Raw genomic sequence first — 27560 nt, forward strand, 5'->3', positions numbered from 1 at the left:
GCACCCACCAGCGGCAGCGCGCATATCTGCTCTCGTGCCCGCGCCTCGGATGATAGGGGGCTGCTGCAGCTTGTTTTTTTTTTTAAAGTCCGGGACCTGAACATTATGTGGGAGTGGGAGTGTGCACGGACCCCCTGTTTGATAATACCAGCCCGAGGAGCCCCCATCTGGCGTGTGTAGTGTGGTGTTAGGTAATGCTTGGTACTGGAATTACATAAGCAAGTGGAGTAGGTGGGGTGGTAACAGTGAGAGGAGTGAGTACTGGTGTGTGTGTGTGCAACTCATCCCAATGCATCGGCTCATTGTGTGTGTCCACTGAGGAAGATAATCAGCTCTTCTGCTTCCTCTTTCTGCAGGAGGACACACCGAGACCCTGTTTGACTTATATCAGCCATGTTTGTGTCTCTATCAGCCATATTTTATGTCTAATATCAGCCAAGGACTGAAATACCCATTTAATATACCCTTTTTTACAAATATTTGATGTCTTTTATAATGCAAAAATACCAAACATTTAGAGAAGCATCAGTTCGACATATACTAATATCAGTGTTGGGATATACATTCACTCCAGCACTGCTTTTAAGTTCAAATTTGAGGACTTGACCTCAGTGTTTATTTCCACTATTTATTTTACCAGCATATGATTATTTCTGTTATAGATTAAATTACCCAACAGTCTCTTATACAAAGTTAAGCGATTAAAATCTATGTTCCCAGAGTCCAATGTTCCCCAGGTCAACATTGTGTAAACAAAAATTCATCCTCTTAATATGTTCGGGTTAAATATTAAGTAAATAATTTGTTTTAACCATAACACTCGCCTTAATATGCTTACAGGTTCTCTGGAGAACCATATAATAATGAGTTTTGAAGAATCTCCTCAATAGCTCATGTCATATTCAGTAATTACTGAGTTTGGGAACATATTTTACATGATGTATCTACAGTACAGACTGAGCCAGGCTAGCTGTTTCTACCTGTTTACAGTCTTTATGCTAAGCTAACTGTCAGCTGTAGCTTTATATTCACCAGACTGATGCCAGAATATCAATAGTCCTCTCATCTAACTCTTAACTCTAACTCGAAATATAATTTGAAATGTCACAAATTAAGTTTTTCTGTTTCTTGTCATCGTTAATGTGCTGTTATGTCAAAACAGGATATTTGAAGGTGTCACCTGAGGCATTTCTCATTGTTTTGTGTTGTCTTACTCAAATTTAATAATAACTCGAACAACACCTTGTACAAAGCCACATACATAACATACTTGTAAATTCACTTGTTATAATAAAAACTGACTAAACTATTAAACCTCTGTGTTGAAATGTGAAATTGAAGTGACCACGCAGGCCTCTGAAGCTTTGTGTGTCTTTGACCTGTGGAGTCACTGCTCTGTTCTTTTTTCCTCATGTATGACTGCTCCGTTGTTTGCTCCCCTGGCTGCCAGAGGGAATTTTCAACAAAAGCACAAAGGTAATTCAGTCACACTGCAGCTCCTCTCAGGTTGTTTGTTTTCCTCATCCGGGCTCGGTTGCAACACAAGTCATTCTTTAACGTCTGGGTGGAGACAACAAAGGCAGGATTAAAATATTCATCACTGATTAACACAGATGCATTTAAACATAACCTTTGGATTTCCCTGAACAAATCTTCTTATTTGCATTTGTCAGTTTGACTTGTTTGTGGTTATTTATTTTTTGAGGAGAAAATGAAATTGAACTGTGACCCATGCGCAGGTGCCTGCGTGTCCTAGAAATGAAAAGAAAGATAAAGAAAGATCTGACCTCATTTAACTACTCACACCATCTTCCCCGTCCTCTGCCCAATACTTACACCTCGTGTTCAACATGTGAACTACACCCTCCTCTTCACAGACCACTTTGTTCCACCCACCAGACAAAACCACAAGGAAAAGTCAAATCTCTTTCGATTTTTTTTTTATTATATCAAAATACAAAAATTTGAGAGGAAAATTTCGTATGGGACTAAGCATTTGAAATGATATGGTGACATGAATACAACACTGCTTTCATATTCTCACAGACATGCCATAGATAGAGCGTAGATCATGTGCTAGGCCCATGTCTACGTCACGATGAGCTACCAGCATTGAGCCTGTGCATTTTCCCTATGAAGGCTTGAGATGGCAACTGTCACTTTAAATCCAGGCCGGTTGGATACGGGCCAGAGTCTTGTTAGACCAGAGTTCGTTCAGGTTTCTGTTTTTACTCGGTAAAGAAACGAGATCCATGGCAGTTGAACATGAAGAGTGAGTACGACATGATCTGAGACGATACAGACTTCACTGGACAGCAGTGGCAAACGAGAGAAAAGTAATACAAATATTATACATAAGGCTTTGGTACAGCACCATACAGTATGAGTTAATTGCTCACAAAAAGTTAAGTGAAGCTTATTACCTGATGTAGTGAGAGAACAGAATGACAAATCTAAAAATACAAAAGAATAAAAAAAAAAAAACGACCAAAGAAAGAAACATCAGGTTATCGTTCTGAAACGGAGAAAAGTAAAAAAAAAAAAAGTTTTTGCTTTGAAATATTTACATATGAACATTGTTGAATGTTTCGACATAAAGACGGACATTTTGGAGACATTATGCACAAAGTAAAACGGATCAACAACATATAATACAGAATGTAAACATGTGATGTACAGCACAGAGTTCAGTGGATGAAAATGACATGAAATGTAAATTTTCTTCCTTTTAAGCACTACTTGGTTTGCTTGAGTATGAGCATTAGCTAAAACAGTCGACGATGTAGTGCTTATTGTAGCCTACGATAATAATACATTCTAGTTTCTCAGTGCTGGTACACATGAAAAAACAGAGAATATAGAAAATACTACATATTTCTATTTTTCCGTCCAATAACAACCAGCTCAGATGTCCATGAATGATTGCTAAATAGGCGTTTTTTTGTATTGTCTCTACATGCAAGATTAATACAATAAAAAAATCATATCAGTTCTAAGTATCATCCTACCAGCACCTAGTGATGCACTAAAAGCTGTAAGCAGAAATTGTAAAAAAAAAAAGAAAAATAGTAAAAATAAATAAAAGTAAAAACAACAAAGAAAACAAACAGAAAACCCCAAAGGAAGTGAGCTAACAGTACGTCCAAAGCAGCCCTCTTTAAAACACTGTACATGTTTCTGTTGAATATGCGAAAAAAGAGCCCGGAAGACAACATCCATTCGTAAAAAAAAAACCCATAAGAGAGGATGTATGAGCTTTTCCCTAACACCGCTCTACCAGGAGTATCAGCAATAAATACAAATGGGGTGTGGTGACCGGTCATGGCTATAACTGTACAGTACTAGTAGGAGCTCCATCCGTCACAAAAGTTTGGTGGGATGGCGTGAGACGCTTCTGCGGGAGTGTGCTTGAAAAAACAGAGCTGTGGACCGGAGATTGTAGACCTACAGGAAGTGTGTGTGTGTAGAAAATAGATCGATGCGCTCGGTTTCCCTCTCGCTTGGTGTGCACTAAATCTAAATCAGGTTATGTTGCTCCTTTTAGGCTGGGTTAATAATCTGAATATCATCACAAATATACTTCAGAGAGGGTACCTTGGAAGCACAGACAGACATGGCAAACACACGATAGAAAACAGGTCACCTTGAGTTCAATTTTTGAACGTCTCTACTATTTGAGGTTATACTACTATTTTCCATTATTGTCTATCACTGTCATCACACCATGATACTGTTATGATTAGGACCTAGAGTGTCTACCGGAGCGAGTTTAGCTGCTCACACGCACACACACACACAGGGCCGAGAGGAAAGAGTGTTGCTTGTGGAAACCGAAAAACGAGAAAAGAAAAAAAAATCGTCAGACCTCTATTCTACAGCACCACAGAGTTAAACATAGCACCAAGTCGTAATGTTCGAAGCAACTACGCCCTAACACACACTTTGTCTTTATCAAACGAATGTAAACACAACTTCCTCCACAGCACGGTGTTTGTACGTGACTATAGCATGTCTGTGACTCTTAGAAAAAAGTTTCCTTCAGTTTATTTGCTTTGGACGCCTGAAGGTGACGAGATCTGGAGTGAATCTACATGTGTGCTCATGGACGGGCAAAATACAGCATTACTTTGTTCCAGGAATATTATAGAGGGCGACACACTTCTGCTTCTAAAGCTTTTCCCAGTGGGCATTCACGTACTATACATCAGAGAAAATACTACTCAACTTGTGCAGCCAGCGGGCTATGGCAATAATACATCGTACGGTACTAACATTAAGGTTTCTTCTCTTCTCAGATACAATAATATCTGCTAAAGTTTGACAAATGAGGCACCTTAAAATGTTTTTAAAACATTATTACCCACTTAAAGCCGTACTGTAAGCAAATACTTTTATATATAATTTCTTTTCACCTTGGGAATCCTTCCCGGCTTTTTCACACGCCCTCGTAAAAGAACGTCTTCCTGTAAAACATGGTTGGATTTATCTTTACAAATACAATACACACCATGTACAGTACATAACAAATATAGATTCTTTTTTTCTCTCCTCGTATCTTACACGGAACCAATTTGTTAAAGTAGAATATGCTCTTTGACGCTCACTCTCAGGCAATAATCACTTTCTCACTCAGGTTTTTTCAGCTAGCAGACATTGAGTTGATTCATTTGTGTGGACATTTGTCAGAGATCCTGTGATTGGTTGGTAGCAGTTGGAAAAATCGATCTGATATGTCTTTGAGTGATTGAACGAGCTTTTAGCGATAAAAGTAAAACGGCCGTTTTGGTCGAGAGAACCTGTGTGTGGGGGGGGCGGGTCAACCGGTTGTCATCGCACAACACAGAGAAGTAAAACAATTTGGGCTTGATGTGCCAACTGGTCATCTCACGCAATGGGTCATTCAATGTACATTCATTTCCTGTACAGCAAAACATACATTCATTATCGGTTAGTGTCGAAAAAACATAAACATACAGAGCAGTAGCTAGCACGTAATATCCCCTTGTTAAAGATAAACAGTCAGGGTGGCCGTTGTTTGAATATTCCCCATCGCTTGTTAACAGCTTTATGAAGCAGTCACATTCTCCTCTTAACAGCCGCAGTTAAACATTAACATCCTCTGGTTTGTTCATTCCTCATGAAAACTTTTACCACTGAAGTTATGTTTATTCATTCATTTATTTTTTGTGTTTTTTTGTTATTTTTAAGGGTATTCTGTTTCTGCCCTAGTATTTATGATGCATACAGTTAAATCAAGTACCCATTATAAGATATAAATGTAAAAGAGAAAAAGAGTAATGCATCCTCCGTAGCATTTCCTCTCATGTGTCCTTGGCAAAGAAAGTAAAAACACACTTAACATTGCAGTCTCTGACTCCCTCCTCCTCCCCCCCCGGAAGAGACAAACATGACAAGGCGAAGGAAAAGGCAGTTAATGTTAGAAAAAGAATGAGAGAAAGAAAAGGCAATGAAAAAAGGCACAGCGAGACGTGCCACATTTCACGAATGATGAACAATGGAATACATACGACAGAACACTTCGCAATTCATCACCCTGTTCTTCCAATCCTACGAGTCCAACCTGTGTTGAGCGTGTAAGTCCCAAATTATTTTTTTCCAGACTTCTCAGGAAGGCTGCGATCTTCGTGTCAGCGCCGTGCTGTCGTGACGCGTGTAAACACACTGAGCCCATCGAGCAAATTAAGACACCGTTCCCTAATGGTTGGCACTGGATCGTAAATCAAAGCAAACACAATATGCCGGCTAATAAAAAAGCTTCCAAATTAGATCAAGTTAGGCCTTATTATCCATTCGAATGAGCAATGGTGTGTGTGATATAAACCTTTTTGTCCATACGTTTCATATGTAAAAAGGTCAAGTACGTACAGCATACCACAAGAATTACAGCAATTCTGCGTTTACTCTGAGGTATATTTTGTGGTAAGAACCCTGTGTTTAAATACTGACACTATTTGTATTGTAGGAAAGGTAGACTCATGTCCCTGTCCGAAGATGCACCAGGTTTGACAGTTCAGTTCGACTGAAAAACCTAAAGACGTGGACCCCTCGATGACCAGTGAGTGAAAAATCTTTAACGTGTTGTCACATACTCAACCAACACATCGTTATTACTGTAGGAGGAAGCTAAAATCCCTTGTTTTACTATTTTATATACATTATATATTTTCAGAGCGTTTTCAAGTGAGATTCCTCAACAGACAAGTCGTGGTGACAACTCAGAAAAGCCATTGTTCTTGTCCTCTAATACGATTTTTCCAACCCTGGAGTATTCAGCTTAATGTTTCCCGCTCCCCACACAAAAATGAACTTTGAGAGATTACAAGAAATGTGTTGGCTTGATACAGAGGCCGGGGGGGGGGGGGGGGGGGGGGGGGGGGGGGGCGGCGGAGCAGGGAGGGCTGAGGTGTGTGTGTCTGTGTGTGTATGCGGTGGAGGAGGCGGTTTAGTCGAGTCCAATGGCTTAGCGGGCACACGTGTCAGCGTAGAGTCCCATAATTTGGGCCCTCAGAGTCTGCACTGGCCAGAATGCCGGTCTGGTCCTCCGCAGACTGCCTGCTGTGCAGGAAGGAGGTCAAATAGAGATAGGGGTTCTTCTTGCTTTGCCTTTTCCTCATTCTGTGGAGGTGGAGGCCCTCTCCCTCTTGGGGTGTCTGAGATTGCTGCTGGGTCTGAGAGGGAGACACACCTGGGAGGGAGGCAGGGAGAAGAAGCACAGGAGTAACACGCCACCCACAGGTTTCAAGATGAAGTTTTGTGTCTCGTTTCTTGAATCGTCTGACTAACCTGTTCTCCGTGCGGGGGCTGCGTTGTTATTGTTGTTGGCAGCCACTCCCTTGGCTTTAGTAATGCAGTGGTGTAGCAGTGCTGGTAAGCTCTCAGACCCGGCAGGATCACTAGACGCACCTAGAGGTTCCCTGAGAAGACGACAGACAGCACAGCAAACATTGATCTGCATTAATCCAACAGTCATGTTCGGTCCCGTCTCAGACTGAAAACGACTAAATGGAACATTCAGCGCTATTTCCAGTAGAAGCTATCAAATGATCTGATGAGCTCGTATACGTCTACTGAGAGCCCTCTCACTAACATGATGAATATCCACTTAATATCCGCGTTGATGGATGACAAAAGTTAGACATGAAAAGAGAGAGAGAGAGAGAGAAAGAAAGAAAGAGAGAAAGAAAGAATAGATGACATAAAGTGGATTTGGTGAAATTATTGGTTTGTCCTCATGCAGTCATTACATTAAAGACCCGGTCACACAGTTAAAACTACATTTCAGTATGAAAGGGTTTTTTATTAGTGACACAAAATCACTTTGTCCAATAACTCGTGGTCCCATAATCATGTTTTAAAATATCAGGGACATTATATCATCTTGGCAACAGCGCTAAACACATTTCAATTTGTAGTGCCTACTCAGTTTTGGGTCTTTATGTAATGACTGCTTGAGATATGCAGGCAATATTGGTCTTGGCTGTATAAAACTCATAAAATGAAAATACTTTGTGGAACTATTCATTAGTGTTCCTGTAACAATAAAGATTTTCTTTTTTTAAATCCTCCAATACATTATTTTTTAGTACTCACTAGGTCTGGGGTCAGCAACCTATGACAAGCAAAGACATTTTCAGTAGCATGTGAGAAAGTAAAAACGTTATTACAATATAGACGGATTCTATGTCACTAATGTGTTTGATACTACAGTTAATTAATGTTTTTTTAATTACAAATTGATGAATTATAATAGTGATAAAGAAGATTACACCATTAATAGTGATGTGATAATGTTGAATCTGCATTTACAAAAAAAGACCGGCACACAGTTCATGCTGATTGGTCCCTGAGCCTCCGTCAAACAGCGCATGTGCAGCTGTAACCACGAGGCAAAGTGCAATGCACCAGTGTGCAGGCAACACACACAGCAGGGTTATCAGGCCGTTTCACCACAGTCACACAATGGAGAGTGGATTCACAGCATGAAGAGACGTAACTGTGTGTGAAAGAACTCATTGAATCTTTTTATCAGTTTCTCTAACATTGTGAGATTTGTTTCTTCTGGAGAATCTACAGAACTGATCTTCTTGAAACTTGGTAGAGGGGTGGGGTATATGGGCCAAGAAAGAACTCATTCACTTTTGGAGCGAATCAGATAAAGAGGGCAGATCCAGGAATTTTGTTCTACTTTCTTTAACATTGACATTTTTGGCTTTTTATTTTATAAATGTTTTCCTCCAGAAACAATGCAGAGGTCTTGATGAGGAAAATCAGACATGTGTACAGTGCTAATATATATGAACAGGATAAATTTGGTGCGGATCCGGATAATGATCTGGACGTAAGTGGCCTTCGTGGGGGTTTCCTCACCTTTCTAGTATTTGAATAGCACACCTCACTAAATGGTTTCGAAACGAGGGCTCTTGTTCAGATAATAGGCTTTTAACTCTATTATTATAACAAAAAAGATCAAACTTCTTCTAATACTGTGACCAACTCTAACGACGTGTTAACAAACATGAATTCTCATCCCACCAAAGGCTGCTGACCCCTGCAGAAGGTGTGAGAGCTTTTCTCTGACTGTCTGTTCAATGTGCTAATGAGACCCGAAATAACTATTTTCATTTCATGAGTGATACATGCTACAGTAAGTTGAATGAAAAATAATCAAATCAGCAAATCGATAATCACATTAAGTATCGTCTCTTTCATCGTATGCAGTATTATTTAGCAGTAGTTTCACCTCGTACCCAATACTCTGGCTCTGTTGTCCGTCTCGTACAGAAATATGTGAATAAAGCTAAATAAAAACCTCTGAAACTCAACATTTACGTTTTAATGAGGTTCACGAGGCTCTTTGCTTTTCAAACGACTGAACACACACAGCTTCAAAACGTGACTTAATGTTTCATTAAGCCAGGTTGTTGTGCCACACATGTTTCAAAAGGAACACAAAGCTCTAGAGACGCTGTCCATCACTTGTCACTGCGGAGAGAGAGATTGAGAGGCATTAGCAGAGAGGGCGAGACACAATCTGAGACTTAAAACAGTCCTGCACAGATAGAGAACACTCCCATTATCACATGGACTGTGTGCAGAGGCCCCAGTGTGTTAATATACAGTACATTTCCAATAGACATAAACACTGTACAGCACGATTTCATAAACATGAACACTGTGTACAGAGGCTTCACCATGCTGACGGGAGGAGATGGCAGGAAGAGGAAATGGCCGTTAAAGAACAAGTCACATGACAGGAAGAGGAGATGGCCATTAAAAAACAGTCACATGACAGAAAAACGAAAGCACTTAAGACAACAAATGTGACAAAGAATTTAGTTTGAGAATTGTAGTTATTTGTTTGGTCGTAGAGAGAAGTTTAGAGAATGCATGCATGGCATTTTGCACATGGAACAAAACTTTAAAGGGGAATACTCCAGTCTTTCATTCATGTGCGTCCTCTATTGATTCAAGGCTTTTTTTTTTTTTTTATTAAATTTTTTTGGTGCAGGGAAACATGTCTGTGTTCAAACAATCAGAAGACAAAAATCGAATGCTTCTCAAACTGTCCAAACCGCTCCTCCTGCTTGCTCACAAGCCTAATTACTGCAGCGCACTGTGCCACGGCATGCCAGGCTTACTGCGCCTTGGACGTGTATCGACAAATGTGTCCTGTGTGTCATTATTATTACCATTAGTTGTTACTTCACTTGAATCCAGCACAGAGGCACAACCCAAAGCGATTCCCCTTTAAAGGAGAGAGTGATTAGAGCCCTCCCCCTGCTGACCCCTCCCCTATCAGACATGGGTCCGACCCTTACCTATTGCGGCGTAGGGGACCGGGTCACAACAACGCTGCCCAGATAGCTGAGATCAATCAAAAACAAATCAGGTAAGACCCTTACCCTCTATAAAGCAGCAGCCCTAAAAGCTACTTTCCCTTAAAGGCCAGTGATGGTGCAGGAACGAGTCTCTGCCTCGTGGCTTTGGCTACTGTCTCACTGTAGCTTCTAAGGGTGGTGAGGTGGGTGTGAGGGGGCGCAGGAGTGTGTGCAGTGTAGAAATGCTACAGGGCATTAAAGAAAATGAGTCTCCACTGTTTTTATATAAGCTTTTCTGTGTTATGTCTACATTTCTGCAAACGAACAATGATCCACCTAAATGTTGGATTAACTGGGAAAAATGTCTTCTCCTGATATTTATTATTCCCTCATGAAAAACATATTCTCACTGAGTCTTCATCCTTATGGTTACAACTTTCAAATAGGACACCTTTTATGAGCAGGTCATACGCTGTAACTCATTTGTTTGATAGCTCATTAAGTTGTTAATTTAATGTTTGATAAATTATTTACTTTGGCTTTAGAGGACAGTTAAAAGCCATTAAAAACAATTTAATTATATTGGGTTGCCAAGTAGTGGCTGGCTTTTGTCCTCTACCAGGATGACACTACATTTATTTTATGGCTCTTTAATTTATCAGGAAAACCCCTCTGGTGTATCGTCTGAACTCAAACCTCCCGTAAAACCTCTGCAGAATATCTGTTTTATGTTATTACAACTTATTTATAATTACAATTACAGACAATCCATTAATGACATGGTAACATCATACTAGTGTCGGCTAATTAGAAAGTTAGAAACTCTTGACACTTTATTTATGCTTTATCAAAACATGTAACGACAGAACTGATAGTTTTATAATGACTCTCTGCAAAGCATTTATAAGCTGTAACAAAGTATTATTATTATCTATTAATCATCAATAAATTGTCAACTAATGTTGTAATAGTATATCCTACAAGTATATACTAATATAATAATATATAAGTATATTATATGATGTGTAAAGTTTTGATCTCATTAGTCAGTAATACTTGCTTTTGTAATAATTCAACTGAGCAAATGTGAATAATAAATTAAAAGTTGGATTTATCAATGTATTTTCACTGTTATAAAATGCTTATGTTACAAATGCTTCATAAAGTGTGACCTATTAAGAGACTGACATCATTTTATGTAATAGTATAAAAATACAAATGTAAACGTACATATACAGTAAATTATTAAAGTTACATTTTTCTTGTGCCTCACTTCCTTTTTATTTTGAAACTTCTGACGATAATTGATCAAATCAGGTTTAATTCATGTGAAGTTGTGGAAGTTACTTTAATTCATAGTTGCAATGCTCAAAATGGGGGACAAGAAAAAATTACAGTTTCAAAAACAGTAAACTTGAGGGTTTCTGTAGCTTTCATGTGTCTTAATCTTCCTCCAGTAATTACTTTTTTAAATTGACTTAGTTTTTCATTATTGTGATCAATAATTTATGAGATTGAATATGAGCTATTTACAAATTTATGATCTAAAAAATCAAATAGCTTCCACATGTGATTAAAGTTTAGAGAACTGTCATTTTTATGAACTGACACAGTCTGTGCTAAATGCAATTCCATGCCTTCTGCATATTTATGTACAATATGCATCTTAATTATGCCTGAACGAAAACATCAAAGTAAAACTGTGGATAATTACGTGGGAAATTTGGTCTAGAGAGCGGGCGAGGAGACAAGTCTCGTCTTTAATTTAATATGTGACTATTCTCTACTGGAATGGATCACCTACCCTGAGGCTGATATCTGGAGCTGGGAGGGCTCTGAGGGCAGCATCTCCTCCTCTCTCCTTCTCTGGGACGGCCTCTGCCCGAAAACATCCCTGCCCTCCGGTGGAGGAGAGGGGGACTGGGAGGGGTAACTGGCTGCAGTGGAGGCATACGACATGTGGGCGTGGTAACTGGGGCTGGGTTGCGTGGTGCCCTGGCTCTGAGTGGGAGAGGTGGACAGGGAGGACCTTCGGGAGAAACTGACAGTGGCCGAGGGCTGCAGGGTGATCTCAGGCATCTCCAGAGACCGAGAGGTGCGGAGGATGCTGGGGCGCGGAGGGGGCCGTACTAGAATATCTGGAGAACCTGGCTGGGTGCTAAGGGGGCTTTGGGAGAGTGGAGAGAGGCGAGAGGGCTGGAGTACTAGTGGGGGTAGGCTGGGGTCTGCCCGGCGCCCCGCCCTCGGGCTGAGCCAGGACTGAGGACTACTACTGGGGGCTGTGCTTGGGCTCCCTGCACGGGCTAGCGGGTCAGGGTAAGGCAACACTGGTACACCCACACCGTGGGCCGTGTGTCTGAGCTGGCCGAGACTTTGGGCCTGTTGCATAGCTAAACGCCTAACCGGAGGCCCCATGGACCTGTCTCTGCCTTGGGGAGCCATAGGAACCTCCAGCTGCAGGAGTCCAGGACTCATTGGATCCTGTAGCGATGAGAGGTGCAGGCGACTGGAGGGGTGAGAGTGAGGAGGGTATGGGGGTGGGTCAGGGAGGTCCTGGGGGTGATGTAAGGGATGATGAGGTGGGTATATGAACCGTGGACCCTCTAGACCCAGGAAGGGGAGCTCATGAGGATGCCAGCTATCAGGCGAGCGAGGAGGAGGGCTGTGTGTGTGAGACAGAGAATGGCCAGAGGCAGTGTACTGATGGTGCTCCATCTCTCCACTCTCCTCGGGGATGGAGGGGTAACCATAGGGCCCGTCTCCAGTGCCTGGGGGGGAGGACAGAGCAGAGCTACGCGGGCTGATGTCAGGCATGTAGAATGGTGGTGGAATCCCTGATTCACCGCGGCTGCCTAGATACCCATAGAATGGGCCCTGGGGAAAGCCCCTGTAGCGGGAGGTAGGGGCCTGCCCTGAGGCGTGAAGTGCACTGCCCTCTGCAAAGCTCATACCTTCCATGGCCCTTTGTAGGCGGGGGCTGTAGTTGGGGGGCTGCGTTGACTCCAGGCTGGAGGACGTTGGGGAGAGCTGGGGCCGCAGCGTGGGCATGATGGGCGGCATAGGCCCAGGGTCAAAATCATTCTCCTCATCAGACTGCCGGAACTCGGGGTACATGTCAGACTCCTCTGCAAAGGGGAAGCCCTGGATGCGGCGCGGCGGTGGGCTGATGTCCATGACGAAGCGGCCATCGGGGCCGCGGCTTATCAGCTCAATAGGCGTGGTGACCTCTGATTCATACTTGGACACACTGTATTTCTTGCTGGCTATGGCACGCTTGGTTTTCTTGTAGAAGGAGAGCTCTTTGTCCCTGTCTCTCTGAGGGCTGGGCAGCCTCCTGACGTACAGGCCTGGACCCTGGGAGCCATCAGAAGAAAGAGAGCGTGGCCGAGAAGGAGGGGAGCTCTCTGGACTTATCTTCCCCGATGATAACCTAATTTAAAAAATGCAGACACAAGACACTGGCTTGATTTAACATGCACCAAAAGAAACCCCGAAAGAAAAAGGCAAATATTTTAAAACAAAATAATAATATTTATGCTGTCAATCAATGGTGATTTTTCAAACCAAACAGATGACACAGTACAAAGCCAAAGCACTCTATCAAGAAAGCCATAATGAATAGTGTTATGATAATGACCAGCTCATGGCGGGGCAGCATCCTGATGGGACAGCGGCTAATGAATTAAGCCTGAATGATGGGATGAGAGGAGAACCAACGACGCAACCATGACAACCGCATCACTTATCCATTGAGTCTACATCTTCTTGAGCAGACGTGAGCCCAATTTCCATATGCTGCACCAAATGGTGATGTGAGGGAAGCAGATGACATCTAACCAGGCCTCATTTGCCCACACCAGGAGCAGCACAGTGGACATTTACTGGGTCACTGAATGCATCACGTAGACAGACATTGTAAAGAGTGCATGTGCACAGTATTGAACTGTACATGCAACTGAGCTAATGCAGTTTATTCCCTGGTATGGTGCGTGAAAGTCCGTGCATGCACTAAGACCAGCGGCAGACTTCACTATAGGAAATAATCAGTCAGTTGATCATTTCTATGCAATGCATTAACCATGCAGCCAAGCCAGTGCAGTGCAGCACACTCTGTATTTTGGTGCAGGCAGGCACTCACAGGGGGCTGGCGGGCGGGGGCAAGAAACTGCTCCTGACTGGCTCGTCCCAGCAGGGCTCTACCCCTGGCAAGGGGGTGAGAGGAGGCCTGCGATGGGAGACAAACGACATGGGCCTGGTTCATCTTTATCTAAGCCACTCGCAGGAAGTGAGAACACCGTGACCTGCCTGGACCACTTCATAGAAATAGACAAAAGTATCTGACACTAATGATCTCCTCTAAAGTCTCAGGCCAACAAACATTTACACTGGAATGGGATTCACACAGATTATTGTCACAAATGAGCTTCTTTCTGAGATTGAAATGCAGTCATACACGTACACAGGTTTTACACACGGACAGACGAGTACACACATGTAGCAGATACTATAGATTCAATGTGCAGCATTATTAAACACTGAGAATCATGCAGGAAGCAGAGAGCGTTTGAGGTTAAAGAATACAGATGGATCAAAAATCAATACACACACACTGCAGCAGGGGCACTCTGGGTAATGCGTTTAAAATGCTGACTTGGCTGCTTTGGACTCTCCCTAATCTGCCCATGATCCGCTAGAGGCTGCTACTGTACATGTTCTTCCACACCCTCCGAAAGAACTCAAGCATCCACTCTAATCAATATGCACAATAAACCCTGGGCTGCTTCGTCGCCTTCTCTATTTCTTTTTCATTTTGCATAAACATATTACTTCTTGTCTCAAAGCACAGGAGATGCAAAATGTGTGTATCAAGCAGCTTCACGAAAAAAGATTGTGTATTTCTAGTAAATTCTCTAAATAAGGTGCAGAAGGAGATGCACAGCAGCGGCCGCCTCTGGTCGACTGCAGGGGCTCCGTCGTTGGCTTTACTTACGGTGACTCAATGCTTTTCCTGAAGTGTGTCACCGACAAGGGAGGATCTGAGAGGACAAAAATATTTAAATTTAGCTTTTGTTCTGTTGCACACCACCAGTACAAGTCAGACACATGGATGGATTATGAGACAATGGGCCCATGGGCACAGACATGTGACAGGCCTCATCATTTGTGCTTGTTTTGCATCTTGTTTTGTGTCTTTTTCTGTCTCTTTGCAGTTGTTTTGTGTCTTTTTTTTAAGTTCAGTAATCCATCCATGTGAGACCTAATATATTAAATACATTAAGTGAAGATGGAGACCGACCTGGTTTGCGCTTGAGTTTGCGGCGGTGTTGCTTATTGACAAAGCAAGCTGCTAGAGTACTGAACAGTACCGCCGCTGCCAGAAAACAGATAGTTGCCACAACACCCGCCACCACAGGGCGCGCCAGCCCCTCATCAGGCAGCTCCGCAGGAGGGAAGGGATCTGACGGGGCAGACCAGGAGGTAAAATGAAGAGGTTGCATACTAAAATGTTAGAAAATCTATTCCTCATTTCTGTGTGTAGATTGTCAAACTTTACTGTGAAGAAACTGACCCGTGCTTGATACGCCTACGACATTACTGCTCTCACTAATCAGGTCGTCCATGACAGCCATCACTCGAAACTCATACCAGGACTCCTGACAGAGAGAGAGAGAGAGGCACCGCACACACTGTTCTTTTGTCCCTCTCATACACAGATTTGTGCCACGTACATTGAAAGTGAAATAAAAAGCATTAAAAAAGAAAACCTCCCAGTAACTGACCTGGACGAGGTCCCTGGCTATGAGCTCAGTCTCCGTGGAAGAGATCAGGTCGTCCAGAACCTCCCACCTCTCCCCGAGGCGGAACTCCATGATGTATCGGTCGATGGGTGAGGAGTGGTTGGCTGGAGGGAGCCACGTGAGGAGGACACCGTGCTGCGTGCGGTTGGCTGTGAGGCACCGTGGTGGAGTAAGAAGCACCAGTGGTTCTGGGGTACCCAGAGGGGAGCCTGCAGACCAGAGACGGGAGACCATGAAATGTCTGCACCAAATGTAACAATCCATCAAGGACATTTTCAGATATTGGACTGGGCACCATGGAAATCCATCTGATAGTTGTCAGGAAATTTTTTCTTAAATTGAAATATATCAACCTGCAGAGGGAAAAAACCAAGGAGTTACCGGTCAGTAGTAACGATCCTCTGGAGATGATGAATGTCTGTATTAACGTTAATGGCAATCCATCCAATAATTGTTTTAACAGTCATCTTAGTTACCCACAAAAACATCTCCAGCAGTATATTGACATTTAATGTGTGGTTTATAATGTTGTTCTAAGCAAAGAAGACTTAACATATGACTTAACATAAATAAATATAGACAAATATTGTACATTAATAGACACTAAAATGTATGTGTATCTGCGAATATAGTAGAGTTAAAACATAGTATGTTATAAACGATCAATTTAATGTGTATATGCTTCTTAACAGTGATGGAAGTAAAGTTTTACCACAAAAACACTTATACAGGTGTACTAATATGCAAAGGGTTTCCTTGGTAAATAGGTAACTCAATGCACTGATTTCCATACGAAGTGAAACATGATACAACTGGACCATGAGTTGGACTGAACTGGTTTGAGGAGTCGATGTCGTCTCTTTTCTTTGACTCAGAACACAGAGATTTCGTGTGTGACTGATTTGAAACATTCCTTCTTTTAAACCCTTCATTTCGTTGCTCTTTCCACTGCTATGATAGAAAATCCAGCCATGCACTTTCCTCCCTTCGTGCCGTTCCTTCTGCTGAGACATTGATTTTAAATACCACGCACCTTTAATTCACTTTCTGTTCACGCAGCGGGCAAACAAAGGCTGAATTGGCAGCTTGCCCTTGAGGCATGAGGTGGATTAAAACACACAAGAATCTAAAAGATGTAAATCTTTTCCTTTTTTTTTACATTGAAAAAACACTACAGATCTAAAAACAGCTTTTCTAACAGCAGCTGAATTCAGCTGCGTTGACTAACAATGTATTTTTTATGTTTTCTCACAGCAAACATGGTGTCTTGTGAAAAACAGGTGGAACTAGTGACATTAATAAATAACTCTGGTATTGTACAATTTAACATGTTTGCAGAGACAATCGTTTTGCTCATGCATGAAAATGTATACAGTTCCTGTGAATACATATTATCAGCTTTATACTCAACACATTTTATCTGGAGAGTACAGAAGTATCCAGCTTCTCAAGAGGCTGAAAGGCCTGGATTTGTGTGCAGTTTTAGAAGAGCATTAAATTAGCAGTGCTTTGTGCATGTAAACGTTTATATTTTGTTCAAACAAACCATTCTGGTGTGCAAGATGCAGTGAGAGTAAAGTTATTGACCTTCAAGAATGATGTTTGGATATATACAGTATAAACAACACTGTATATGAATTTATGTATATTTCATGGGTAAAAAATACAGTGAAACGGTTTATGGTGTTTTCCACAGTAACAGTAGCAAAGAAATGTAATAACATGGAACATACATTTGTAAAACTCTGCTGTATTGTTCTTCGTCTGATTCAACTTAATTTACTTGAGAGAGATAAGAGACAGTTTTTTTGATTTATGTTTAATTAAATTACTTTTAAATGCATTAAACCTTGTTTGGGGGGATATGTAGAAAACTACAGTCTAAATGTAATTATTATTTTTCTAAATGTGTGGAGGTGATGGAGAAGTGGATGTAGTAATTCCTGCCTGAACCGTGTCTGCAGGTTTTCTCTTTGAACTCCATCCAATGACAACCTCTAACAACAAGGTAGGACAGACTGTGTGCAGACAGAGAGGTGAAACTCAGGGACACAAAAAAAACAGAAAGGTGCTTGTTGACTACTGCTCTGATTATTATTATTAGGTTATTGCTCTGAGTGAACAGCAGCAGGTTGAACTGAAGCTGACTGAGCCTTTTCCCAACTCAGATCTTCTGTCATGTGTATTTTAGCAGCTGGACGGTCAGACAGTAACTGTTAGAGAAATAATCAACCTGAAACAATAAGAGTGAGACAAGATTAGGATTTTTGCACCTGCCCCATCCCCAGTGGAAATTAAACCCTTATATACACATAAGTGTAAAATTCACTAGAGGGCAGTGTCTTCAACACTGCATCAGATGAAAATCTAAAATTATAAATAGTATCTGTGCAGCTCGCTGGGTTGATACTGAATTCAAGAAACGCCAAACGTGGATTGAAAAACCTTTGAGTAACGGCACCCACCTGCAGTGTTGACTGTCACAACTTCGCTGAATGGGCCTGTGCCCAGTTTGTTTTGTGCCAACACACTGAACTGGTACTCCGTCCCAGGCTCCAGCGCTGGCACCACCAACCAGGTCTGAGAACCAGAAACTGGCATCGAATGCCAGTCGTGAGGACCGAAGTCCACTCGCTTTGACCTGAAATGATACAGAAAAACAGAAAACAATCATATAAAGTGTGATGAAAAGGTAAAACTGCATCATGGTGAATAATGTTCTGACTCTCATTAGTCGCATAACAGTGTTTTTCAGTAGGTTTGTGATGGAAATCTGCAGGAAATTTAAAGGTAATATACTGAATAAATCTATCTTCTTGTCTTTGAGGCACATCATGGTCTTACACCAGATTTCTCCCCTTTGTTCCAGGGATATAGCTGGAGACTTTATTCATCATTTTCTAAAAATGTGCTGTTTGTGTAGCTGTTTGATGACAGACATTTCTAGGGAAGGTCTACTCGGTTGGTTATAAGAGGAATGGAGACAAATTCTGGAAGGTTTCCTGGACAGAATCATGTAGTTTGGTTCTGATCAATGATCTGAATAGAGAAGTTGTGTTCGGCTAATGAATGTTATTTCAGTAGTTTCTATTAGTTCAAGTAATTTCCTTGACAGAAATAGCTTGAATTAAATCCAAATGAATATTAATTAATCATTAATTTATTACTGGGAACATTATTTATCATTTATGCCGAATTATTTTTATTTCTTGTCACAGTTTGCATTTTATATCTATAACTCACTGCTGTAAAATTAATAAATCCCTCAATGTTGAGCTATGGACCAACTGATCACTCTCTATGTTCCATGTCCAAAACAAAAGAAAGTCGGCACCACTGGTTCTCTAGATAACAAAATCAATATTTTTTTATCAACTACTCTTTTCTTGCAGATATTTAAATGAGTAAAAACTTTTATTTAAACTGTAAAAGTGAAGGAGCCTTGTCAACCACCCGCCCCCAATAAACATCACATCCTGGTGTTAATCAGAAGTATTAAATATTGAGCCAGTTCCTGAACCCAGCGCATTTATTGAAACATTATTTTTCATATCAAACATGGACGACTGATATCTTCTTACTTTTAAACCCACTTGAATGATCCACCCAGGAAATAGATCAGCAATTTAAACAACTGAAGACTGACACTGACAGGATAAGTATTTAAATGCAAACCATCATTTTACAACATTACAATTATCACTGCAGCCTTGAAAGCAACAAGTAACTTCTTATTTAGATGTGTTTATATCCACAGTAATCCACTCCACTAGGCCACAATGTGAAATGGATTTAATTATCTCTTACCAGGGTAATTACAGGGCTTTGACGCACAAACATGTACTTTCAAGTGAAATGTGTTTGTACATAAGCACGATGAGGCAGAACATTCAGTTTCATTTCATTTTCACAGTCAACACATGAGTATCCAGTGATACCAGGATGGATGATTTACTGCGAAAGCATTGAAATGTCAGAAAACGATGCTCTGATAGGACAATTAGCGACAGGATATCTGATAGCGAGTGGGATGTTACTGCAGTGATGCTCCATTACTTACACACATGCATGCACATCCCCTAAACACCCACAGTAACACAGTCAGCTGTCAAAACTATTCAGCTGTGAGCATCTGACTGAATTTCATGTTTTACCACCAACGATGAAGACGGAGGAAAAATAGATGAATAAATAAATAAAGATGTCTCCTACTGTGAGACCAAACTAGGCCAATAACCAGCAGGTACAGTGTTTCTCCAAAAAAGTAAAAGTAAGAGCACTCACACTGGACCGTACCACACCGAGAACGTCTGTTCGAAGCCGCCATCATAGCCTGGTTCCCAGGACACATTAGCAGAGGTTGTCGAGGGCAACACATGGATATTTCCTGGAGCATGTGGGCTGGTGCCTGAGCGGTTTATAGAGACAGAGACAGAGAATGAATATAAAAACGCACAAGTGCTAACTTACTTATCAAATACAACCACTTGCAATTATCAATTCATATCATTTAGTAATTAGAAATATAAATGAAGACTGTATTTAATTTATATAACTGGTCATTCTGAGCCGGACTCGTACTGATTGAGTTAAATCAACACAAACTGTGTGTATTTTGTTGTGTAGCATCAAGTGCTTCTCTCAGTGGACAGTGTCACACTGGCTGAGGTGGTGACCAGCGTAAGGTCGACTTCAAGAGCAGCGGCGCCGCCTGCTCCGCTCGTCCCACCCACCTAACAGCTGTGCAGAGTGGCCTGCAGCCAGCTTCTCCTCAGCCAGAGAGAGAGCGAGACCTCAGCGTGGCCTGAGGAGCACAGCTGTTTGCTCCGTGACACCTGTGAGCCCAGGGCTGGTCGCACAGCTGGGCCGCGGTGTGACGGCTCCATAGGCTCTGAGGCGACGGGCTACTGGGGCAGGCCTCACTGACATGCTCACAGTTCACTAAATTAACACCAACTACTCCTTTAACAGACTTAAAGGACGAGCTCAGCATTTGGAAAATATGATTATTCGATTTTTCAGTGAGATAAATTAAACTAAACTGACTCCATCACAAATATGATGGAGGAATGTTTGAATTCAGCTAAAGGTTCTGTTCCATGTTTTTATATAGAAATCATGACACTATAAAGATACCTATCTGTTACATTTACTGATGAAATATTGCAATGTTTAATAGTTGACATTTTTGCATTCCCGGTCTAGATTTGTTATTAGGTGCTGGCTATAGGTATTTATTTATTTAATATAAGTATTTAATCTTTATTGTTTAACTAATTGAACAAGTGTATCGTCAAATATATTAAACTAATCCTTTAAACTGGCTAAAAACTACACATTTATGATACTGTTGAAGTAACAATATGTATATATGTACAATATAAATTAACAAGTGGGTAGACCCTGATAGCAGAGTCAATGGATTTCACGCCATACGGCCTTGATTGCATGTATCCCACTCACCACTTCTACCCATTGACAAATACAATTTTCTTTTACAAATAATCTTTGACAAATTCCCATAATAATATTGCTAATTATACTATACACCTCTATAATCCTGCCAGTGCAGTGAGGTTGAATGAAAACTTTGTATGTGGCATTTATCTACTCACAATGGCTGCTATTACTGCTGGAGGAGGCACCATAACTAGGTTTTAGAATCTGGAGTCTATCATTTACATAACTGGTGTTAAAGGTTCTGTAAGTTACACTCAGAAATCCTTTGTTATGGATGAGATAGTTGGCTGTTAATGAGTAATTTGCAGCCAATATCCTGTTGCACGCACTCGTGCATGTGCTGATAAGCCATAGGTACGCACGAGCGATCATCACTGGGATCGGCCAAAACAGTGACATGATGCTTGGACTAGGAACTGAAATCATCCCTGTATGGTGTTCAGATTGTGCCAATTGAAGGATTATTAGGAGGAAGAGCAGTCTACGTTACCAGACCTGCAGTTAAAGTGAATAATACAGTTGTACTAAATGAAAGTGCATTTAAGTACAGAACATTTTTAGATATTGACCTTCAGTCAAACACCATTGAAACGCAAATATGAGTCGACCACTATTCAAAGTAAGTGATAAGGCTGAGAGGTTGAGGAGGATGAGAGCGCTGTGCAGGTGGTTTGTACCGATGACAAGGATACGCGTGCTGGCAGTGATGCTTGTGACCACGTTGGTGGCGACACACTCCCATTCTCCATGGTCTTCCTTGCTGAGGGACAGAAACTGTAAGCTGCCACTGGGCAGGATGTTGTGCTTACTCCTGCTTGGCTTCCCCACCTTCAATGGACACGGACAGCAGAGTAACATGGTTAAGATAAACCTAATACACAAGACGATCAAGTCTCAGGAGGTGAGTGTGTTTGTGAGATGCACCTTTCTCCAGGTGATGGATGGTATATCAGGGTCTCCAGAAGCAGCACAGGGGATAACTAGCTCTCTCCCAGCCTCCTGACGGTACTCCCCCCCAGGCCTCACGTTAAAGTAAGGGGGATCCTGAACACACACACAAACACACACCATGCAGACTAAGGCAGATCAGTCTACTCTAGAACATCGGACACTACCAGACATGAGCAGGGATGTACCTTTAGCACCAAAGTGGCAGGGGGGGACATGCCCATGGTACCCAGGGCGTTGTAAGGCACACAGGTGTAGGTGCCCAGGGAGTCTTCTGTCGCCTCCGCCACCCGGATACTTCCATCAGGCAGCAGGCTCCAGCCGGGGTACTACAAGACAAGGGGCCATTTGAAAAGGCTTCAAATCCGGGGTCCTGAAATCTCAGGGTCCCGTCTAAATGTTTCTGAGCTGCCCAAGAAATTCAAATAAATGCCTTTAAATCATATCGATAAGAAGTGTTTATTAAAAGCAAGTCTGCCTTTAACAGCACTGGGAAATACTGTGTGACCTCAATGACAGTAGATCATTTTAAAGAAACAAATAATCCAGGTAAATAGACAGAAAAATGTGAAGATGAAACTTTAAAAATGTGGATTTAAAACTTTAAATACAAAAAAAAACTTTGCGTCCAAATTCAACAAAGTCTAATGATTAAGAAAATAGTTAATTTGTTATAAATCGTGTCTGTGCTAAACTTGTTGAGAGTTTATAAACTTGAAGCAGGAGCATCTCTACATGTGATTGTATTCTGCTAAGAAGTTAAGAAAATCATAATGAACATACTTAAAAAGGAAAAATATAATTTTCATGGTGTTATAATAAATCCTAGAGGTAATAAAATCCAGAATACTGAGACATGCGGGGGAAAAGCAAACATGAAAAACATTGACTGGTCTATGAAGGAGGCAAAGGGAGTCCTGAGGCAGACTGACCTTCTCCACTCGGAGAGGATAACCGTCTTTCTCCCACTTCACAGCTGTCACAGGTGGGTTGGCGTCCACCGGGCAGCGGATGATGCCTGGCAGTTTCCGTGGGACGTAGATGAGCGGGGGCATGTTGATCACTCGGGCAGGGTCTGAACATAAAAGAAAGATTGTGGTGTTAGAGACGTCGGAAACATAATCAACAATGTCTGAGCCAAATGTCTGAAGAATTTAAAGAAACAGAAAATATACATGTGGTGTAATGTTTGATGGAAAAGATCAGGTTCTATTGGCATTAAATATCTTTTAACTTCTCGGAGTGACTTATTTTATATATTTACGTAATTACTTTTCTTCTGTATTTCAAATAATAGATAAAATATTACACTACATTACGTTGTGCTGCAAATTGTCATCATACAGCTGCAAATATAACCTTGGCAAAAATGTTATTGATGTATAAACTCGCAAAACTGTGAGAAAAACCATAAATGAATGTAACAAACAGATTCAACATTAGAAAACATGAGGACTGAGTCCGTTTGTGATGGAAAAGTGTATTTTATGAAACAAGTAGTCAATAATTATCTGTTGAATGAACCAACACTGGTAATAGTTCTCAGACTCCTGCTGTTAGATTGAATTGATTTTTTGTACATTTACTTTATTCCTTGAAGAGAATTCACTCAGAATCAATAAGACTTCCTTAAAGCATAAAGTAAAAACAGTTATCCTGTTGGACCTTGAATAAAAGTACTCTCAAGTATACGTAAAAGTAGGAGTATGATTGATCCTGGTTCACTCAAGCTGGATTCCTGGGATTGATTTTCAGATGCTTGATAAATTCAGGCTCAGAGTAAGTTTTGCATGAAGCCTCCAGGACCCTGATTTCGTGATGTTCTGCTGTATCTGATGAAATCAGTCCCTGCAGTGCTGTGACTCCTCCAGCTCTCCAGCTCTCCCTCTCTCCCTCTCTCCCTCTCTCTCTCTCCTCCTTCTCCTCCTCCTCATACCGTGGCACAGTAATCAATGACCAGCTTTAAGTTGGGAACAAATTAGCTCAACACGCACGACACGGCTGAAACCGTCAGATGGCCAGGAGAGCCACTTCGCTCCCATCAGTCTCTGCTGATGAAGAGGAAGGTCACAGTTTGATTTAGAGGGGGCCAGATTGAAAAGAGACGAGGAAAAATGGAGCACGAGCACGAGTCTGTCTCCATCTTTGTGCACAGGAATGAGTCTGGAGTCGGAGCAGATAATAATTCAATCATTGAATTCCTTTGAGAGGAACGACAAACGGTCAAAGGGGCTGAGTCCAAATGACGAGGGGAGGAGGGGGGGGGGGGGGGGGGGGGGGGGGGGGGTCTCTGCTCCCTCTCTGAAACCACCTGACCTTGAAATTCAAGAAGGTTACTTTGCATTACGGTGGTAGAGCAGCGCTGCCGAACACTAGAGCAGCCTCCGCCACGAGCAGCCTCCATACTGCTGCTGCTGCTGTTCCCTTCTCCTCACACAGCCAGCGCCCGCCCCTCCCCCGCCACTTTGTTGCCACGGTAACACTCACACTGAACAGTCAGGTAGGCCGATGCCGAGGGCGAGATGCCGAGGCTGTTACTCGGACTGCAGGTATATTTCCCAGCATCCTCCGGCTTGACCCGGAAGATGATCAGGGTGCCGTCGATGAGAATGCGCACGCGGAGCTTCAGATCGCTGCAAGATACAGATACAGATTTATTTATTTAATTTTTTTGTCACACACCATGTTGCTGAAACACACCAACAGGACAGAGCACTCATCGTTTTTGTTTTGTTTTCTGAATTACATCAACGTGCCATAAGAGAGCAGCAGAGAGTCAAAGAGCAGGCCGCTCTGAGAGGGAGCCGCAGAACACAGAGAACAGAGCGAGAGATTCAAATCAATCTGCCAACTGTCATGGTCGCCAAATGGTACAGCCTTCATGTTCTCCCCCTCGATGCCATTTAAAATTAAACACGCACACAGTCAGTTTGCCTCCATTTGTGATGGAGCTGCTCTCTTTGTCCGCACAGGGAAATAATTCAACAGCTAATCAACAAATAATTCAACATTTAATCGTAATTTCACACAAATAAAACAAACAGTTTTGAAAATGAAATCAGATATGTTTATTAAACATGGGATGAACTGAGAGGTTGAAGGTTACTCTTTTTTTTTTTACCCCGACAGACGCTTTTGGACTGTACAACAGAAACCATAGTGCAAGTTTATTTCATTTCACACTGTGTGAGACGGATCTAATAACATGTGTGGGAGACTGTGCGATGTCAGTTTGCTGCACATCAGATTGTGCGATGAATTTGTGGTGAATTACAGCGCTACAACGCAAATTTAATAAAACACATGAGAGCAGAGGTACGCAAACAGCGCACGTCATCCATCTGTGCTTTGTGTCGATTTGAAAATGTAGCTTTCTGAGGTTTTCTTTTTTTCTAGAGTTGCACAAATTTCTGTCTAAATTCCTCTTCCACCTTTTTGGTCAACGAGTGTGCACATGGCTGTGTTTTACTTTTATTCAAGATTTGAAAAAAGCTACCTACTTTTAAACATTTATCATGTCCATTATTGTTTTTATTATTTTAAACAATTTTACACTCAAGTGGGATAAACATAAAAGTTCAATCAAGTTCTTGTCTTTAAAATTGTTGCTTTGATGAATTCAGGCTTTTCTCCTGAGTTGCACAGTCCTGTATAATCTCAATATAATAAAATTCCTTATTAAAAAGTGGTACCAATAAAACGTTAGGGTTATTCTCTCTGAGAATTCTCTCAAGTGCAACTCACCTATCCTGCAAATAAATCAAGTCTGACACAGGGAAATCTGTTCAACTATTAGACTGGACGCTTCCTCTGTGTGAGCCCCACAGACACTTGTTTTCAATGCCAGTCAGAATCCCATTCACTGGTTCCTCCCTCCCACTTGTTCTGTCTGTCACTTGCTCGCTGTATAAAAGCCTCTCCGGCTCCAGGGCCCTGCTCTGGGGAGCGCCGCAGAGATCCTGGCTACGCTTCAGATCATCACTGCATGAGAGGCAAATCATGACACAAGGCCTGAGTCATGTGGTATTGCCATCAGAGCGCACTAACTCGCCTGGCACACTCCAGACTAACCCCCGCCAGGCCCGCGCTTACTGCCCCCTGGAGCCGCAGCAGGACAGGTCACAAGCACGCGCACACACACACACACACACCAAATACCCTCTGACAGAACCTCAAAATACAGCACAGCAAAGGACGCAGCAACCAAATGTAACTCGCATAACAAAAGCTTTGGGATAAAAGTCTTGTGCAGCCTGTGCAACATGTTTCCCTACATAGACGCTGCAGCTACTGCACAGGAGTGAACTCGATCATAACTTTACTTCTTGAAGTAGACGTTATCCTCCTCCCAAAACCAGGTGTAGGTCAGGTTGCCTGGATACGCCTCCGCCTGGCAGGTGAAGAGTGCATTCTGGGATATGTTGACAGTGACGTTCTCTGGTGGTGACACGATGTATGGAGGCCCTGGGAGAAACAAGAAACGTGTATTTTAGGGTTTAGGGTCTATATGAAACAGCTCAGTCTACTGTTTTTACTCTGTAATAATCACACTAAAAGGTTATTCTGCATTTCTTTACTTGTCTGGGCAGTAGCTACAATTTAATCCCACATAATTAACATGTATAAACACTATATAAACACTACTTAATATAGTTTAAATTAATAAACACTTAACTACATATATAGTGTGCTTTAAACCATGTTTTAAATCCATTTAGAAACACAGTGTATATACAGTGAATGAATTCTGAATAGTCTTTTTAATCTTCTATTAAACTTAACTCTTTAAATATGTATTAATATTTGCTTTTTTGCTTAAGGTGAAGTAAAAAATGTTTTTTATGGTCAAGAGCAATGTCTCAAACTCAATACATTAAGTTACATATAACATTTATATATCACATAAGAATAATACTTTTAAAAGATAAATACATATAAATATTAAAGAATGAAAAATAATTAACTAATGGTCACATAATAACAACAAAATTATAATATGGAGGAGGTTCTTTTATTGTTAGATTTTTTTGGCGATGCAGCATCTGTTCAGGATTTTATAGATTTGAACTGTTATAATACTTAAATTTGGCTTTTAAAAATCGACAAAAAGTCTCCAACAAATGATATAAATCAATAATTTCAATAAAGACACGATAGTAACCATCTTTATATATCTTTATATATATTTGTCATATATAAAACACATCCAAAGACATGATACAAATAAACATGCCTTACCATTGACAAAGTACCGATAATGGCTCAATTACTTTGAGTACCAGTAATCTCACCTGATCTTGTGACAAAGCACAGGATCCAGTTAAAGGGATGAAAGGTATTATTAAATCCTATTAAACCATGAGGACTTCACCGCTTCCACTTGGGGAATGTAAACTTTTATTCCGAGTGAGAACGTGTGCACGCTATGTATTATTTACAATCTATCACAGCAGCGTGATGTAAAATACAGCGAGCAGGCAGCTATCATAACCTTAACAGTAGTCAGTGTTGAAGC

At 41.5% G+C, this 27560-nt stretch overlaps 1 protein-coding gene across 3 annotated transcripts in view; it reads right to left on the bottom strand.

Moving 5' to 3' along the window:
* Nucleotides 1-6406: 6406 nt before the first annotated feature.
* igsf9ba (immunoglobulin superfamily, member 9Ba) overlaps nucleotides 6407-27560 on the bottom strand; it is a 57883-nt gene continuing 36729 nt past the window's right edge. Inside the window, exons 6-20 of one of the 3 annotated variants that reach the window (XM_034603710.1) lie at nucleotides 26368-26509; nucleotides 24533-24678; nucleotides 22978-23120; nucleotides 22234-22374; nucleotides 22022-22141; nucleotides 21775-21925; nucleotides 19922-20045; nucleotides 18103-18278; nucleotides 15620-15846; nucleotides 15409-15493; nucleotides 15136-15297; nucleotides 14830-14875; nucleotides 11644-13269; nucleotides 6805-6935; nucleotides 6407-6706 (exon numbers count right to left, since the gene is read on the bottom strand). In XM_034603710.1, coding sequence (XP_034459601.1) covers nucleotides 6498-6706; nucleotides 6805-6935; nucleotides 11644-13269; nucleotides 14830-14875; nucleotides 15136-15297; nucleotides 15409-15493; nucleotides 15620-15846; nucleotides 18103-18278; nucleotides 19922-20045; nucleotides 21775-21925; nucleotides 22022-22141; nucleotides 22234-22374; nucleotides 22978-23120; nucleotides 24533-24678; nucleotides 26368-26509 — 3629 coding nt within the window. In that variant the 3' untranslated portion in view covers nucleotides 6407-6497. Of the gene's footprint in view, nucleotides 6707-6802; nucleotides 6936-8316; nucleotides 9004-9839; nucleotides 9886-11643; nucleotides 13270-14829; nucleotides 14876-15135; nucleotides 15298-15408; nucleotides 15494-15619; nucleotides 15847-18102; nucleotides 18279-19921; nucleotides 20046-21774; nucleotides 21926-22021; nucleotides 22142-22233; nucleotides 22375-22977; nucleotides 23121-24532; nucleotides 24679-26367; nucleotides 26510-27560 lie in introns of those variants that run through there. The other 2 variants (XM_034603711.1, XM_034603712.1) reach the window with 2 other exon arrangements.

Source organism: Hippoglossus hippoglossus, chromosome 13 (assembly GCF_009819705.1).
Source record: "Hippoglossus hippoglossus isolate fHipHip1 chromosome 13, fHipHip1.pri, whole genome shotgun sequence".
In the NCBI taxonomy this organism is placed as follows: Eukaryota; Metazoa; Chordata; class Actinopteri; order Pleuronectiformes; family Pleuronectidae; genus Hippoglossus; species Hippoglossus hippoglossus.